Source organism: Mytilus galloprovincialis, chromosome 4, assembly GCF_965363235.1.
Source record: "Mytilus galloprovincialis chromosome 4, xbMytGall1.hap1.1, whole genome shotgun sequence".
In the NCBI taxonomy this organism is placed as follows: Eukaryota; Metazoa; Mollusca; class Bivalvia; order Mytilida; family Mytilidae; genus Mytilus; species Mytilus galloprovincialis.
The window spans coordinates 51,721,567-51,738,658 of NC_134841.1; the positions used below are offsets into that span (position 1 = coordinate 51,721,567).

The 17,092-nt window shown below is 33.0% G+C and overlaps 1 protein-coding gene across 1 annotated transcript in view; it reads right to left on the reverse strand.

The window, feature by feature from the left end:
- Positions 1–14,518: 14,518 nt before the first annotated feature.
- LOC143070654 (putative G-protein coupled receptor 139) overlaps positions 14,519–17,092 on the reverse strand; it is a 28,387-nt gene continuing 25,813 nt past the window's right edge. Inside the window, exon 2 of the mRNA XM_076244870.1 lies at positions 14,519–16,958. Coding sequence (XP_076100985.1) covers positions 15,756–16,958 — 1,203 coding nt within the window. The 3' untranslated portion in view covers positions 14,519–15,755. The remainder of the gene's footprint in view (positions 16,959–17,092) is intronic.

Sequence of the window (17,092 nt, forward strand, 5' to 3'; positions counted from 1 at the left end):
AGCAAATCCTCCTGCCCCCCCCCCCCAGAATATCAAATGGGCGACCCCTAAGTCTATATAGGATTTTTGTTCTGCAACAAGTGCCTCAAACCATGTATTAAGATTTTGGATAAAGGACCACAATAGGTAAAAGTCCAATTTAAAATTAAATGTTTAAGTTCTTAGACCACATTCATTCTGTGTCAGAAACCTATTCTGTTTTGACTATTTGATCACAATCCAAATTCAGAGCTGTATCAGGCTTTAATGTCGTGTCCATACTTGCCCCAACTGTTCAGGGTTCGACCTCTGCTGTAGTATCAAGCTGCGCCCTGTGGAGCATCTGGTTTATTTGAAGGGTAGATGTTCCCGACCTGTTTATTAGTGGAATTATGAATCAGGCCATTACTCTTCTCAATTGTATTAATGCATACTTTTCAATGTATATATGTTGGGACAGTTTCCCTCATTTTTGAAGGCTGTATGGTTGCCTATAATTGCTTTGTCATTTGAACATTTGTATATGTACTTTAAAATTTTAGTCTTGCATGTTTATAATTATGTGTACGATATATCACTGATTCAGTGGCAATGGTAAATAGACACTGACAAGTCTTAGATAACATTTTATAGTTTTGAATGTTTTTTCATCAGTTGACTAAAATTAGGTGGAGGTGTGTTCTTATTTCCAACAACCTATATCAATTTGTGCATGAAGCAAATTGATAGTTGCTAGATACTGAATGATTATACCACAAAAAAGTTTTAACCTGTGCATATATACTTAAAATACGATAAAAAAATCATGTCTTTTTCAGGACTTCTGATCCAACCATGTAGTATGGCATGTTATTGGGATATGGTTTTGGTCGATGGATGTTCGTGAAGGACCTGTAGTACAAAGTATATCACTGGATTTAGCTCTTTGTCTAAGTGTATTATTAAAGTACTTTGCTTTGAGCTCAGTTCATTGTTATGCAATTCATTCTTTGTGAAATAAAGATTTGACAGACAACTCTCATGTACAAGGATTTGTCAAATAAGTATCACCTTTATGTACAATGTAAGTAATAGGGAGATAAAAGCATTCTATTTCGATTGTTCATTGACCAAATTTAAAAAAAAAGACCAAATTTACCTGACAATACTACTCCCGCTACTAGCAATATGATGCTAGGTTGTTTTAATACATCTGTACTGCCTACTGATGACTTGGTCCTGAGTGTAAATGGTCCTTCAAGTACCCTTACAGAACTGAAATGTTTGCAGCACATCTGCTGCAAACAAAAAGCTTGCAGGAACCCTTAGAATAATGTTTACAGATGGTTTGCAGCTAGCTGCAAACCTCCTGCAAACATTGCAGCTTTTTGCTGCAAGCTTGCGGCAAGTTTGCAGAAACAAATATGTTTGCAGTAAGATTGCAGGAAAAACAAGAATATAAGGGATGTTCGCAGCTAGATTGCAGGAATCTTTGACAATTTTATATGTTTGCAAGAGCATTGCAAGAAACTACATAAAACGACTGAGCATGCCTGTTGGTAACTTCCTGGAAGATAAAGATTTGAAATTTGAAAATGTTGTTGATGTTTGCAATGTGTCATGATATATATTAGTGTTCAGGGATGCATTATAGTTTGGCAATTAACAGATTAGTTTTTTAAGACATTATTTGTAAGTACAAATTCATCGTAGAATGTAAACTTATGAAATTCATTCCCTCCACAGATATCTGCATGAAGGCTAAAATTACATTTTCAAATATGTAACCATGCAATGTACAATACTCCCTCATATGCTTAGAGATTATAACTTACAAAATATGTAAGTCTAGTTGAATTTTGTGACAATTTTAATTTAACTAGCTGTGTATATATATATATTTGAGAACGTTCTTGGAATTAATCTAACTTATTTAACATGTTGAAAGGTATAAACTTATGCTATGATAATTTTTCAAATGATAATGTAATTGAATTTTTTTATGAATGGATGTAACATAACTTTTTTAGAATTTGTTGTGTAATATAGATAAAATGGTGTGTACACAACATCACATTGGTTAATTGTATAACAGATTGATCTGAATAAAAATGTTTGCCACAGGTCTGCAGCAAACACGCAGGAGAAAGATTAATTTGCATAAATATGTTTGCAGCAGGTCTGCGGCAAACACTCATTTGCATATACATGTTTGCAGCAGGTCTGCAGCAAACACGCAGGAGAAAGATTAATTTGCATAAATATGTTTGCAGCAGGTCTGCGGCAAACACTCATTTGCATATACATGTTTGCAGCAGGTCTGCAACAAACACTCATTTGCATATAAATGTTTGCAGCAGGTCTGCAGCAAACACTCATTTGAATGGTAATTGTTTGCAGCAGACCTGCAGCGTATTTGCAGCGTGGTTTACGGACTCTGTGTTCGCTGCAAGTCTGCAGCAAGTTCGCAGCAGACTTGCAGCAAATGTTTGCAGGAGGCTGATTTTTTCAGTAAGGGTATGTTTAAAGGGGCACTAGCTAAGAGATGTATAAAAATCTAAAGTATGATTCGTTTTTGTTCAATCAATTATAAAACTGAAATAGTGAAATAATAATTCGCTTTTAGCAGCCAAAATGGTTCAATTTTGTCAAATTATGTTAAATAATATTGATAATGAAGTATTCACTTGCAAGTGATTAAGTCGACCTCATTAAATCCGTATTCATGTGAACCTCAATTTAACCTGATTTCTAAAACTATATTTTATTGTACATGTTGAACATTTTTCATTCATTTGTTTATTTCTTAATTTGTGTGAATTAACATTGATACAGTAAATGTTAATTACTACACTTTCATACCACAACACATACTGTATTGGTACATGTATCACTTATATTAGTATCCATATAACAGAAAAAAAATGAAAAGAGAATAATTTTGCATAACCTTTTGAATACTACTTCAGGCATTGTCATTACTAAAATCCAATAAATGTATTCTAATATGAGGAACATTTTAACAATTTATACTAATGATACTGATGTTCCACCACAAAATAATATAAATTCAACCATACAAATAGTAAGCAAATACATATAAAAAAAGATGTGGTATGATTGCCAATGAGACAATTCTCCACAAGAGACCAAAATGACACAGAAATTAACAACTACAAGTCACCATATGGCCATCAACAATGAGCAAAGCCAATACCCCATCATCAGCTATAAAAAGCCCCGAAATGACAATATAAAACAATTCAAACGAGAAAACCAACAGCCTTAGTTATGTACCAAAAATTATACAAAAAGCGACTATGTAACACACAAACAAACGACAACCACTGAATTACAGGCTCCTCATGTTATCAAATCTTTATATCATCTCCCATTTAGAAAAAAATGCATGCAAAAATGAACCTATTATGTGTTGCTCTCCTAGCTACAAAGTGAATCAAAAATCAAAGATGTGGAACATATTCGATCATAATCATTTGGTAACTAATGTAATTACTGTCTCTTCCATGCCCATCTTGAACATAAAAACTAAATATTGAATAAACGATACTCCTAATGCTCAGGTTGTTTGTCATCGTGCAACGCCGTTAATAACACCATATAGGAAAACATAGAACTCCCTTTTGTCATAAGTAACTGTCAAACATCAAAACATACTATCCACACTCATCTGTGTCCACACTTGTTAATGATAAAAAAAACTTATGTACGTGTATTCAGTGAATTTGAATTACTCTACACTTTTACAATGGTATGTTTAGAGAAACCACATTATTCATTTAAGTTGATGACACTAAAACTTCATCATTAACTATAACGAAAATATTTACCATAAACAGAGACGGACGGATGAACGGACGTAAAGACTTTTAAATATAATGGCCATCTCTATCGTCGACGGAGCATAACAAAATCAAAGTCGTGAATTGAGGAACATGTCAGTCGTGTGTCAATCAAAACGAAATCTTGAGATTTTCAGAAATAAAGTATAATGCATAAGTGCAAATAGTAGTTGTATATTTGTTACAAGAAAGTCTACATAGATTTGATAGTGTCCTCGCTCTATTGCCAAGTCTGTTTCAAACCGTTCCAATTAACTCTGATATAAAGTGGATGCTTCCGACGCATCTGTTGGTAAACCAAATTTCAGACGAAATAAACGTAATTTATTCAGTATTCATGTCAGGAGTCGATACAAATGCACTGATGATTTTTTGCTAGAGTATTTCCATGTAATCTAGCCCCATTTCAAAAGAAAACCTTATGCATTTCTCCATTCTGTCACTTTAAAAAGGAGACATTGAAGCCCCGTACCATGTGTAAGGTCAAAGAATTTAACGCACACTATATTATGTTGTGCGCACAATATATTTAATTGTGCGCACAATATGTTTAAGTTGTGCGCACAATATATTTAAGTTGTGAGGACAATATATTTAAATTGTGCGTACAAACATTATTTTGTGCGCACAATAAAATTTTTTTTCTTTGCATGTCCCTAGCGGGGCTCCGTACTTTAGTGAAATAAAAAGTTTCAAAGTTTCATTATCTGAGGCCGTGTTCACACCAAACGCCATGTACAGTAAACATGTTTACAATAAGTTTACCGTAATGCACACTGGTTTCACATTAAATTTGTTCACATCTATACACCTTGTTTAATTACCTGTACATAAGATTTGTTCACACTTGTAAACTATATGTCATTTAAATGTTCATAACGTAAAACCAGAGACATATAATACAGTATTATATGTCACTGGTAAAACCGATTACAAATTTCTCGGACAATTTTTCTAGCAGTTAAGAAACGATCATTTGACTTAAAAAAAAAAGGGGGATGGAGTGTTTCCTGAAAAATATTCTTATCCCCAATTTCATATAAAATATTCTGGTCATACAGATGATAAAAGATAGATCTGAATTCAGAGTTCCCCCATACATTATGGTGTTAATTATTGAATTTGTTAGCACCCCCCCCCCCCCCCCCCCAATTTGAAGTTATGTGGTTGCTCCTTTATGAAATCCATTTTGATGATGTGCGGTAGTTTAAAGATACTAAAGATGTCTCGATTACATATTAGAAAATGTAGGCTGCAGTAGCGTGCTTACAAACGAAGAAAAAAAATGTGATGTTTTAAGGATCAATATATTTCTATTTTTTCTTTTTCTTTCAAATGTTATTTCTTCTACGAGGAGTATTTTGCAACAGGGATTAGGCATTTTTTTATTATATTTCTAAGTGTGCTTTAACGGATCTGAGATACTAGACCAAAAAAAAAATTATCTCACACTTTTTTTAGTAATGCATTTAAGAATTGAATGCTTCTTTTTGTAAATTTATTGGGGTGTAAAAGCGTTGACCGAAGTACATTTTGTATGAAGCGCGGAAGCGCTTCATTCTAAAAATGTGCGCACGGTCAACGCTTTTACAACCCTATAAAGTTACAAAAAGAAGCATTCAATACTTATAATTACATTTTTTAGCTATGATCATGAAAACACGAATTTTATATATTTTTTTTATTTAATTCACCTGTGCACTTTATTGTTGGACCACGTGTTATCATGAATGAAAAGTTGTATTGAGCAATGCAACTGCTTACGGAATAACACGTGATGTGCAGTTAGCCAATCAGAATAAAGTATTATAATGAAACATACATCTAATGTAATTATTTATAAATGAATCGTTGTTTGAGTGAAGCTCAGTGGCAAATATTTCTGTGTACACTCAGTCGATTCGGGAAAACCTATTCATTTGCAATGATAATGCTTTGGGTTTTGATAAGGGGTTAATAAAGCTACGTATAGTTTTTTTTATAACAAATAAATGTATCAAGTTAAACAAATATTTCTGTAAAGAACTTTATTAATAATTGTCATAAACATCCAATTTTATTCAAAAATCGTATCTTCCTTAAATATACATGGTAAAATTATTTTTTTCAATACCTAGTTTTGTGTACACTTAACCTACACAAGGCCTACATTGAGTATCGACTGCATGTAGACAAAACATGATTTAAACTACATGTAAACATTGAGTTTTATCAATGGGAACGTAATTGTGTTTAGTGTACGTGTGAGTTACACTAACACAACACCGAGTTTAGGTCAATGTGAACACGGCCTGACTTGACCTTACTTTGATTACCAGTTACAACACATTAGAATAGAAATCTTTGGTTGAACAGTTCTCAAGGTTTTACACGGAAACGACTTAAAGAGTTTTATGAGAAAACACAAAAGGCGCAACATAAGTCTACGAGATTCATTAAAAAAACACGTTTTGTACCTATAATGGTCACATTCCAATATATATTGATATATTTGAAACTGACACTTTGGTGTGTCAGATAGTACATTTAAATAAAAGTTGTTTTTCGCTTGAAGCCGTTAATTTTGATTTTCATTGAATTTTGTTGATTTAATATCACAATTGATCGTGAAAGATCGGGCAACGCATTATCTTGATCGTGAAAGACAAGGCGTGACCAGAAGTACGCAGGACGTTTTCGTTTTTTTTTAACCTGTGAAACTATTGGACATTTGCACTTCAAACACTATGGACATTTCCGCTTTAATCTTTGATACACCTGAACAAAATTGACAAGACATTTGCGCTTTTTACCTATAATATTTTACCTGTAATCTTCAGAAAAATTACCAAGTTCATGGAAAGATGTTCACATATTCTCTGAAAGTTCTTCTAAACAAACGAAAAAAATCAGAAAAAAAAAATATTCGGTTAAACCAGACATCTTATAAAAAAAATAATATACTTTTCTGGGTAAACGATAGAGGAAAAGAAATTTGTATGGATGGAACATTTAAATTTTGACCGAAATTCTTCAATTAGCTTTCTTATAAGTGGATTAAAATTGGAAACTATATTCCTCTTGTGTTTATTCTGTTGCATGAATAGTCCGAGGAACTATACAATCATAGTTTATCTAAGCTTGTTTTAATTTGTGAAGACCGAAATTTTTATTTTTCAATCCACGGTACCTGCTGTACCTTTTGACTTTAGAAAGACTCATGGTTGTTATAAGAAATTTACTCCCATCCACCCTCTTGGATTGGTGTCGTTTTCATCTGACACAAGCATGATGGGGAAAGGTTGATGCTTTTAGCTGTGTATAAATATATGAATGTTTTGTGTGTTTTTTTTTTTTTTTTTTTTTTTTTTTTTTTTATTTCAAATGATTTTTTTATGTTATGTTGATAAAACGCAAATGTCCTATTTGAAAAAAAACACTAATGTCCGCAAATGTCCTAAACATTTAAGCGCAAATGTCCATTAAAAAAAAAGCGCAAGTTTCCTATAAAAAATATTGCAAACATCCCGCGCCGGACCAGACTCAATAACAGAAAACAATATTTTTTTTACCAATTGATTAACTTGCAACTAGTTGAAGCGTGTAATTATATTAATAAGAACGAACATTAATGCTTTCATCTTTTTTCACTTTTTTTCTAATTCAACACTTTTTTTTTTTTATTTCAAATGATTTTTTTATGTTATGTTGATAAAACGCAAATGTCCTATTTGAAAAAACACTAATGTCCGCAAATGTCCATTAAAAAAAAAGCGCAAGTTTCCTATAAAAAATATTGCAAACATCCCGCGCCGGACCAGACTCAATAACAGAAAACAATATTTTTTTTACCAATTGATTAACTTGCAACTAGTTGAAGCGTGTAATTATATTAATAAGAACGAACATTAATGCTTTCATCTTTTTTCACTTTTTTTCTAATTCAACACTTTTCCTAAAAAGTCATCAAAATAATTAAAAACGTGTCTAAATAAGTAGATTTCCAAGATAAAAGGACATACAGGAGCGTACATTTTCGAAAAGTATAAGTATATTATTAGTTACATGGTGTGTTAGTGACCTAATACGATATATATGGGGTCAGTAAGTTCCATATGGGGTGAGAGCGAAGCCATCTTTTTTGTTTTGAAAAGGAAGTAACTCCTTACTAACTCCATATGGTAACTAACCCAACCCCATATTTTTTAGGACACTCTATATCAAATATATAAAGTCACCACGTGTAGTCCTTTAACCAATCATATCCCTATAAATCTATAGGAGGTACGATAAATGTATCTATAATGCTTAATACATCCGCCCCGGAAATATATGCATGTGTACGCATTTTGTTTTGTTTGTTTGTAAAGGTTGTTACTTTCAGTTATATGGGGTGTCGTTCGTGCGTCCATAGTATGACAATATTGGTTAATTTGTTGTTAATGTCGTGGCTGCGCTGACATAAACTAAAAAGGTACCAATATAACGTTATTTTTACTTGATTGTTTGATCAGTCTGTTCACAATAGCTATACGTCATTGTACCAACTCAGTGTGGAAATTACCAATCAGCGTACCTCGCGATCGATTGTGCATGATGCCAAGCTGGAATTGTAATTTAGCCGATTTATAGGTTCTATTCTCAATCTTAATTTGTATAAGAAATCAAAACTTATGAAGGACGGACAAAAACAACTGATATTGCTATAAAGCAACTTGCCGGTGTGGTATTATAAGAAATAACAGATCCAATGGCATTGAACGATTAAAGTCCTATTCACCAACAACAGAGAACCGGAATGAGGCATGCAAATCAAATATTTGCTATACCAATTAAAAATATAAATTATCTTATAATTAAATAATGATATGAACGTTTTCGACGCATCAGATCTTTCACGATCCTTTTCACGATCTTCAAAAAGCGGTACGCAATATTTCACGATCCAAAAAATAAATTTTTTGTAAATACTTCATTTTTTGCCAAATTTCTGATTATGCTAACACAAAAAAACTTGAACCATTTGAACCATTAAAATGGAATGACATGTTTCAAAGAAAAGTTGTTTAGTCATTCGAATTGTGAATACAATCTTGTTTGTTTACATATTTATTGTCATTGAAATGTCGAGGAGCAATCTGCCTTTTGTAGTTTTATAAAAATTGTTTACTTTTAAATCTTAATTTTCCCAGATACTGATCGAAATGTTGAACCATTTTGACAGACAGTTTTATTTTTTTGGTAAATTTGTCCGTATAATTCATTAAATTAGATTAGTAATTGACCTTGCATATGTCTTCTCGATAAGATTTCCTTCACGATCCTTTACCAGAGCTTTCACGATCCAATCGCAATACTTGACCACCGTTAGGTATTCTTTAACGATCGTTTTTCTCGATATACCGAATGACATCCGTATAGTATGTATGTTAAAAACTAACATATCTAGAAATTGACAATGAGTGTTGGTTGCGAACACAACTCTGCGACATAGGAAATGATGATATCAGCTTCCCAATTGTAACTTTCCATTTCTATGCAACAACATTTAAGAAGCACGTGCATATTGAGAATATCTTGCAGTTGTTACGATATTGCAGGTTGCACTTCCTATAGTGATATAATTGCTTCTGTTTACAATGAAGCTATTGTACACATAGTTTCAAGTGGTAACAATTGAAAGTTTTACAGACACCATCAATACTCTGTTGATCGTTATAGAATACCTGTGTCAGAAATGACTACGTCTATGTTTTAATTGTCGCTATCACAATCCCGTCCCCGTTTTCTCGATTATGAAGTCATCAAATGAGACTTTTGAGGAACTGGCGCCGAATTTGATGTAGCTATGAGTTACTTTTCCTGGCCAAAGATGTGATGGTAGAACAGCTACAAGATATGTAGAAATGAGCGTTTCGCCCCTGCCAGCATAAAAGAAGTTTTAACAGATAAGTCTGTTGAAACACCAGGATGTCGACAACAATGTCCTAAAACTGCGGAATAAACCTAAAGCAAAACGATCCTTTGATCCGTTAAGTAGACAGTGCCATGGTATTGACATGATTTAAATCTCTCTCAGGTAACGTTGGCTTTTTGGGGATTTTTTGTTTAAAGACTTCTGTTTTATAACGCTTTTTTGGTTCTAAAGCCAGGTGGGATTCGTTATGCTCAGTCTTTATTTTTCTATATTGTGTTTTGTGTACTGTTGTTTTTCGGTTTGTCTTTTTCTTTTTAGCGTCAGTTTATTTGATATCTTTCGCCTCTCTTTCATTCCAGAAAAAGCGTTGTGTGAACGGAAAACAAATACGTTTTTCATAACTTACTTCCAAGGATCGTTAACCCTGATGACGGACTTTAATCTCCATCGGTTCCATCCGACAAGTAGTCAGTTCTTCGGTTTTTGAAAGATTTTATGACGCATTTAGTCACATTGTGATATTCCTGAATGAGTCTTATCACCGAATATTTTATTGTCACGAACAACATGTCGTGTGCCTCATAGAGCAAAATCTTTCCCGACAAGAAACTAGAGGATGAGAATGCTTTATCTTCTCTCCACGACAAGTATGGTGTTGTTCCAGCAGACAAAGTCTCTTACAATATTTAAAAACTAGAATCTATGACAAAAGTGATAATTTCAACTTCCATATTGTCAACTTTCCATTTCTCAGCAGTAAGATATTATCTGTACCGTCGTATGGTGTTTACATAAGCCAATTGACATGTTACACTCTTTCACGTTCGCAATATACGGAATTAATTAGCAGGAGTGCCCTTCCAACACAAAAACTGTTCCAACAGAGTTATAAGGAAGAACGACTGAAATCGACACTGCATAAGTTATACAGTCAACATGAAGATTGGTTGAGATAAACGATATTTCTATGTCTCAACTCACTAGCGACATATAACGCAGTCTAAGATCTTTTGATTTAAGAATAGTCGTCTAATCTGTAATTTTATCAATTGTTTTCCATTTCCCGAATGTGACAGTTTGGAGTATGAATTCGCATGGCGGATGATGTATGCATAGCAGGAGACGCTTACCCTGGCAATGAAACTTGTCTGTCGGGCAATTTACTCAGTTTGTGTTTGTCACCTTGATTTGTATCTTCCTAATCGATTTATGAGATTTGAACATCGGTAAACAATTGTGCCTTAATTCATCGCTCAGGAGCACATGCGATCACCCCCGGTTTTTGAACGTTCGTGTTCAATGTCTTGAATATTCTTTGTATAGGTGTTAACCTATAAACTGTTTTTTTTTTTCGTTTTTTTGTTTTACAGTGGAGTTATTCGATTTTGTTATCTTCTACCTCTTTATATTTTATTTGTTCTTATTGTAGGAGACCATGCCCGAAGACGTCACACAGATAAAACACATATTTTTTTTTATAGATTATTAAAAAAAGATAGGTTTGTCTACACATGTTCTAAAGCACATTTCTTCACTTTGTTTGCTACTCCCTCAACCAAAGTTGAATATAAAAGGTTTTAACGGCTCAGTTTATGCCTTTGATGCTTTCAGACGTTATATATTTTCGGTTTTTAAATGTCACATATTTTCTGTGCGCAAACGTTACACATTGTCTGCGTTCATGTGTTATACATTTTCTGCTTTCCAACTTTCTACATTTTCTACTTTCCAATCATTGGTCTTGGGTATAACTGGTGACATCTATTCCAGAAATCATATCATATGTTCAATTCAAAGACTTTTTGTATGGTCAACAGGAGGATTATGAGGATAAAAATATCTTGACATCCACTTTTTTTCAGTGTAAGTTGTACCGTTTTCCAGGTGCACCTTATCTGTTTACCTAATTATATAATATATATAGTTTTAAGAATTGTTTCTTATTTCTAATGCATCTCTGGTAAATTTGTATAAATAATTACATTCAGTAATATTTTGTGGATTTAAAAGTTTAGAAACTGAAAAATAATTATTATGTGAATCTTTCAAATCTAAAGCATAAGATTGGAAACAAGTTTGCCTTATATCTTTATATTTATCACAAGATATCAAAAAATATTTTTCTTTCTCTACTTCAGTGCAAAATTTGTAAAAACGTTGTTCTCTTGGAATTTTGGGTTTATTATATCTACCCCGTTCTATATTTAAACACAGAGCACTGATACGCATAGTTGTGTAATTTTACTTTTTATATTTTTGGTAAGATTGGTATATATATTTTAAAGATACTGTATGGAGCTTAGGACTAAAAAAAAACACTATTAAAGTTTCCCCGCTTAAACCAGTCAAAAACCTTTAAGAAAATAACATTATCACGCCTCATAGATAAAGGCAATTTAAAAAAAACAAAACTCTAGTCTGGCATGCATGAGAAGAAATATTCATTTATAATTTTGTCTTTATTAATAAACACACATATAAATGGATATAACGATACACCATCTATTGATAAATGCTGAAGATGAATATGTTTAATAAAGCATGATAGCAGACGATCATGAACAATGACAAATGATCTTTGTCTGAAATGATTAGGTCAATATTTATATAAAAGGATGACATGATTTATCTTACAACATCACGAAGATCATGTCAATGTGTATGTGTCGGTTGTTTGCGTGCAGAAATGATAATTTACAATAACTGACCATTTCACATGAAAAATATTTGTCTAATTTGACCAATGTCGTCAAAGTATAGCCTTCCAAATCTGATATGTATATATGGAATAGCCGAGGTGCAAGTGAAAATGGAATAAGATTTGGTTCAGAGAGTTTTGAATCACAAGATATTAAAACATTTTATTTTTTGAAATTCACAGTGGAAAAATGGACAAATCACGCATTTTGATAGTAGGGCTCTGTAGGGCTGAGACTAAAGATCATTATAGGCTAATAAACACAAAAGACATACTGTGTTTTTTCTTACGCGATATACTGAACATTATGACGCAACGTTAGATATTGCTACTACCACGAAAATAGCGTTAAGTAAATATTTGACGGGATTTTTTTTTACAGAAATGCTGAAATAAATATTTCAAATTATACATGAAAATAAAGATTGATTCTTAAATTTTCACATTATGATAGAGAAAGAATAAAAATATAATATTCATAGGCTAAGGAAGACACAGATTATCCGAAAAACGTTGACTTAGCGTTGTCCCATGTAACAAACTCGAAACATAAAACTCGAACAATTCGCGAAATTTTCACGCAACTCTTCGAAATTTTGCATGAACATTCTATGACATGATATATTTCAGTATTGGTTAACATGGCTGTCTCCATTTAAAATTTGCATACATATTTTCAAAAGAATATGATGTACGGAAATGTCCCATCGGAAATTTAATTTGGAAACTTGAAACATTTCAGTTCAAAAATAAAATTTTGACAGATAATTCATTAAATTGTAAGCACGATCGTTTTGTACTTTAGTGTAAGCTCCCAAAATTCGAATTGTAAAATAAATTGGGCTTCATATTCAAATCAAAACAATAGATTTGCAATGTCTTGCGGAAATGTCCGAGTTAAACTTTCATGCATTCACAAAACTTTTACGGCCAAAAAAACAGAGATTTGATTTCGTGAAGATTATTTTTCGGCTTTGATAACTAGACCAATAAAAAGTACTTTTAAAGTTGAAGTTGGTACACCAAATAACATTAATATTACAGGGTTATTTATAAAAAATACGGATTAATGAAAATGTCTTGCAAGTTTGTCCGTTATCATAATTTGACGTCGCCACAAGCGTAATTATATGCTAAGACGGCATGAACTGGTTCCTTCCTCCACTAAATATGAATGTCCTGCTTTCAACAAAACGAAATGATGCACAAATTTCAAAAATACACATCTATAAGACGATCAAAGAGTAAGAAAACTACAGTATCATAACTAAGCTATTGTGTGTCACCTGCTTGAATAAAATCATACTCGGTTGAATATATAATGCAGCAATATTCCTCCAAAAACACATAATTACTAGCAGTAAAATTGAATATCCTATGTTAATTATAAAATCATATTGGATTGGATTCTCACGGCATTTATACTTGTGTGTTATACTTTGCATTTACCCAAAAAGGAAAGCAGGAAGAATTAGATAGTGCGCGTTTCTAATTTATCGTCATTTTTCTGTTACACTTAATGGTAGCAATATCTGACGTTGCGTCTATATTAGATGTTTTAACGTGCAGAACTTTACTTTTTTTAATTTCGGGCCAAAGTAATACGGGATTCAGGAAAGAATGCTTTATTTTGTCGACATTCAGATGACACCCCTTCTAACCCTTTCGTACGAGGGGACATTAACCCCGCCACATATTCTATTCTCTATTCTGTTGTCTCTTTGACGTATACTCCACTTTAACTTTTATACAAATTTTAAAAGCAATACTACATTTCCTTTGTCAATTTGCTATGTATATATTTATGGCTCTGTAACATATTAGATGAAACAATATAATGTATATGAAGCAACAATCAGTTGATATAAAACACATATAAGGCGAGATGTTACTAAAGCTTCACGTGGCGTAGCTGGGTCATTTTTACGTGTACGCCCGAACCTTGGAGAGGGATATGAGGGGTGCCAACCGCTCAATGTCAAAGCACCTGTTGGTTGTGGGTTCGAAAGGGACGAAGCCCCCGAAATCTATCTAGAATGTGATACCATAATGATTCCTGTCAGTAAAAATCATTGATAACAACATACTTTTGAATCTAAATGGTTTATTTTTTTTTAAATTTTGTAATATGTTAACTTATTCATCGTGTTAAACTGGAAGCTAGGCTAATGGTCATTGGTTTTAGAGAAAACGTCCAAACCAATATTACTTTTAAATAAGGTTAAATGATACCGTGAGTGAGCATACAATCAACAAAAGCCCCTTTTAATGAACACGGAAAAAATATTTTTAAGAGGTGCAATATAATAAAAAATCTGGAACACCTAGGATTTCTTCCACAAAACGTAAATCAATCTATCATTCCTTTAAACGGATTAAAAAAAATCTACCCGTCTAAAATTTTCTATTGATATTTTTTTCTTGATCTGGAATATTTCACGACAATCTATGAAGGTTTATAAATTGACCATGTAAAACAATTAATTGCGTAAAGAAGAGTCCGGCTATCTGTCTATCAGATATCAGAAAAGAACCGAAAAATGAACGAAAACAAATGCTTTTAAAATTTTAGCTTTAGACATTAGTCATAGAAAAAGCTTCTTCGTCATTTTCATAATTTTCGATGAAGGTTCGACAAGTAGAGATCTAGTTAATGTAATTGAGAAATAACAAAATGTAAGCCCAAACTGCCAAAACTGCGACTGGCCACTTATTAATTGCAGAAAGAAATACATTTTGTTCTTAAAATGCGGCAAAAATTAAAGATAATTATTATATTGCTCTGAATACACTTTTGATCATTAACAGTTTCTGTACAACTTTCGTAAAATTTCACGAGAGTCATTCAAAAGACTTTATCCACATTCGGAACCTAAATATTGACGCCGCTTTGTCTCGTTTTGGGGACTTACATCACAGGCTCGACAAAAATACAAACAGCATATCGAATCTGAGCAGATAGTGAATTGCTTTAAATATAAGAGTACGTAGAATTCATAGTGGGTTCAGACTTTTACAAAAGATTCGAACAAAATATATTAAATTGGTCTTTTTGAGTAAATTAAGTCCCTTTTTATTCAAAATTACAATCCATTAAAAAAAGAAGCACAAGGCTGATGTGCTTTTGACCAGTTTTTCTTATTCTATGTCGATTATTTGTTTTATTTTCAAAATTCAAGTGTACGCCCGGGCGTTTTGACGTAAACGTAGCTACGTGCATGGCTTCACGTGAACTATAATACGTCATATAATGATCTCATAATGGCGTCTCTGAATCGTCAACGATCTTGTCGTTTCTGCTATGTCCATTCGGTTGACCATTTACCATGCGCACTAGCTGTTAAATGATTTGAACTCTCTGAGTCTGTACGAACATTTGTTTATTCGGTATTCCAAGACGGAATACGTTTTTATTATCGCGACGACAAATTATCCTTCGAACAAAAGATAGAAATTCCTCTCGAAAAAGTTTACCCGTTATCAAATAAATATAAAAGTTGAAAGCATAATGAGTCAAACCAATCTCTTCAATGATACTTTTCACAAGTATGTATCGAAAATGACTAGACCACTGGTGAGTCAACGCTGAGGCATCTACTAAGTTGTATGTCGAGTTGTCTGATAAATAAGGCATAGTATTGTTCACCAATACTAGTGAGTCTTCAGGCTCCACCCTGTATTGAACATACAACGCCACAGCAATAGTCACTGGGAAAGTGGTGAATATATGGTAAAATGAAACTGCAATTAACATCACTGTTGTAGCATTTCCATGAGATTTGGCATGAGATTTCAACTGATGTTTTTCAAACTTTGAGAGTCTTCTAGCCTCATTTATTACAAGGACATTAAAAAATAAAATCAACAGCGGTACTAACATAAAGACCACAGTCTCCGAAAACCAGGTCCAAACAGACCAAAGAGATTTATCGCCATTTTTTATTGCTGAAGGACGAGGAAGACACTTGTCATATTGAGAATTGTATGACCAAAAATAGCCTTGTATGAGGTTCACGCAAAGGCAAAATATCGCGAGACAGACGATCACTATCATAGCACGTGCTGTAGTGCAGAATCTTTCCCGCTTAAATGGATGGCAAATTGAAATATATCTTTCAACTGTAAAGGCTAAGACTAACAACGGCGATAAGTATTGTGATGTCATAAAAATAATAGGATAGAACTCACAAAGAAATTTAACATCAAGTGTGCTAATTTCCCAAGTATCATTCAGTTCATGAAACACTTGCAATGTAAGAAATAACAAATCCGACAAGGCTAAAGCTGCTAGGTAATATCCGGAGGAATTCGACATCCGTTTTTGTAACCATATGCATAAAGCAAATACGTTTCCAGGGAATCCAATGCAATAGGTTAATAACGTTACATATCTCCCAACTATTGTCTTCTCTGGTATATATTTAGAATAATACTGAGATGGATTAACCCACGAGATATTTTCAGCAGGAGGAGTTACTGTTGAAGGAAGAGAAAAGCCAATCTGATCCGATATATCTGAAATGTTGTATTCCATTTTGTCAGCCTGAAAAAGAACAAGAATTAATTTAATTGTCCAAGAAAAAAATTGCAGAGAGAGTCTGTTACAGATTAGTTCTTTAAGTTATATCCTGTGGGTTACAGGTATTATACAAGACAGGAGGGGAACTGCATCAAATA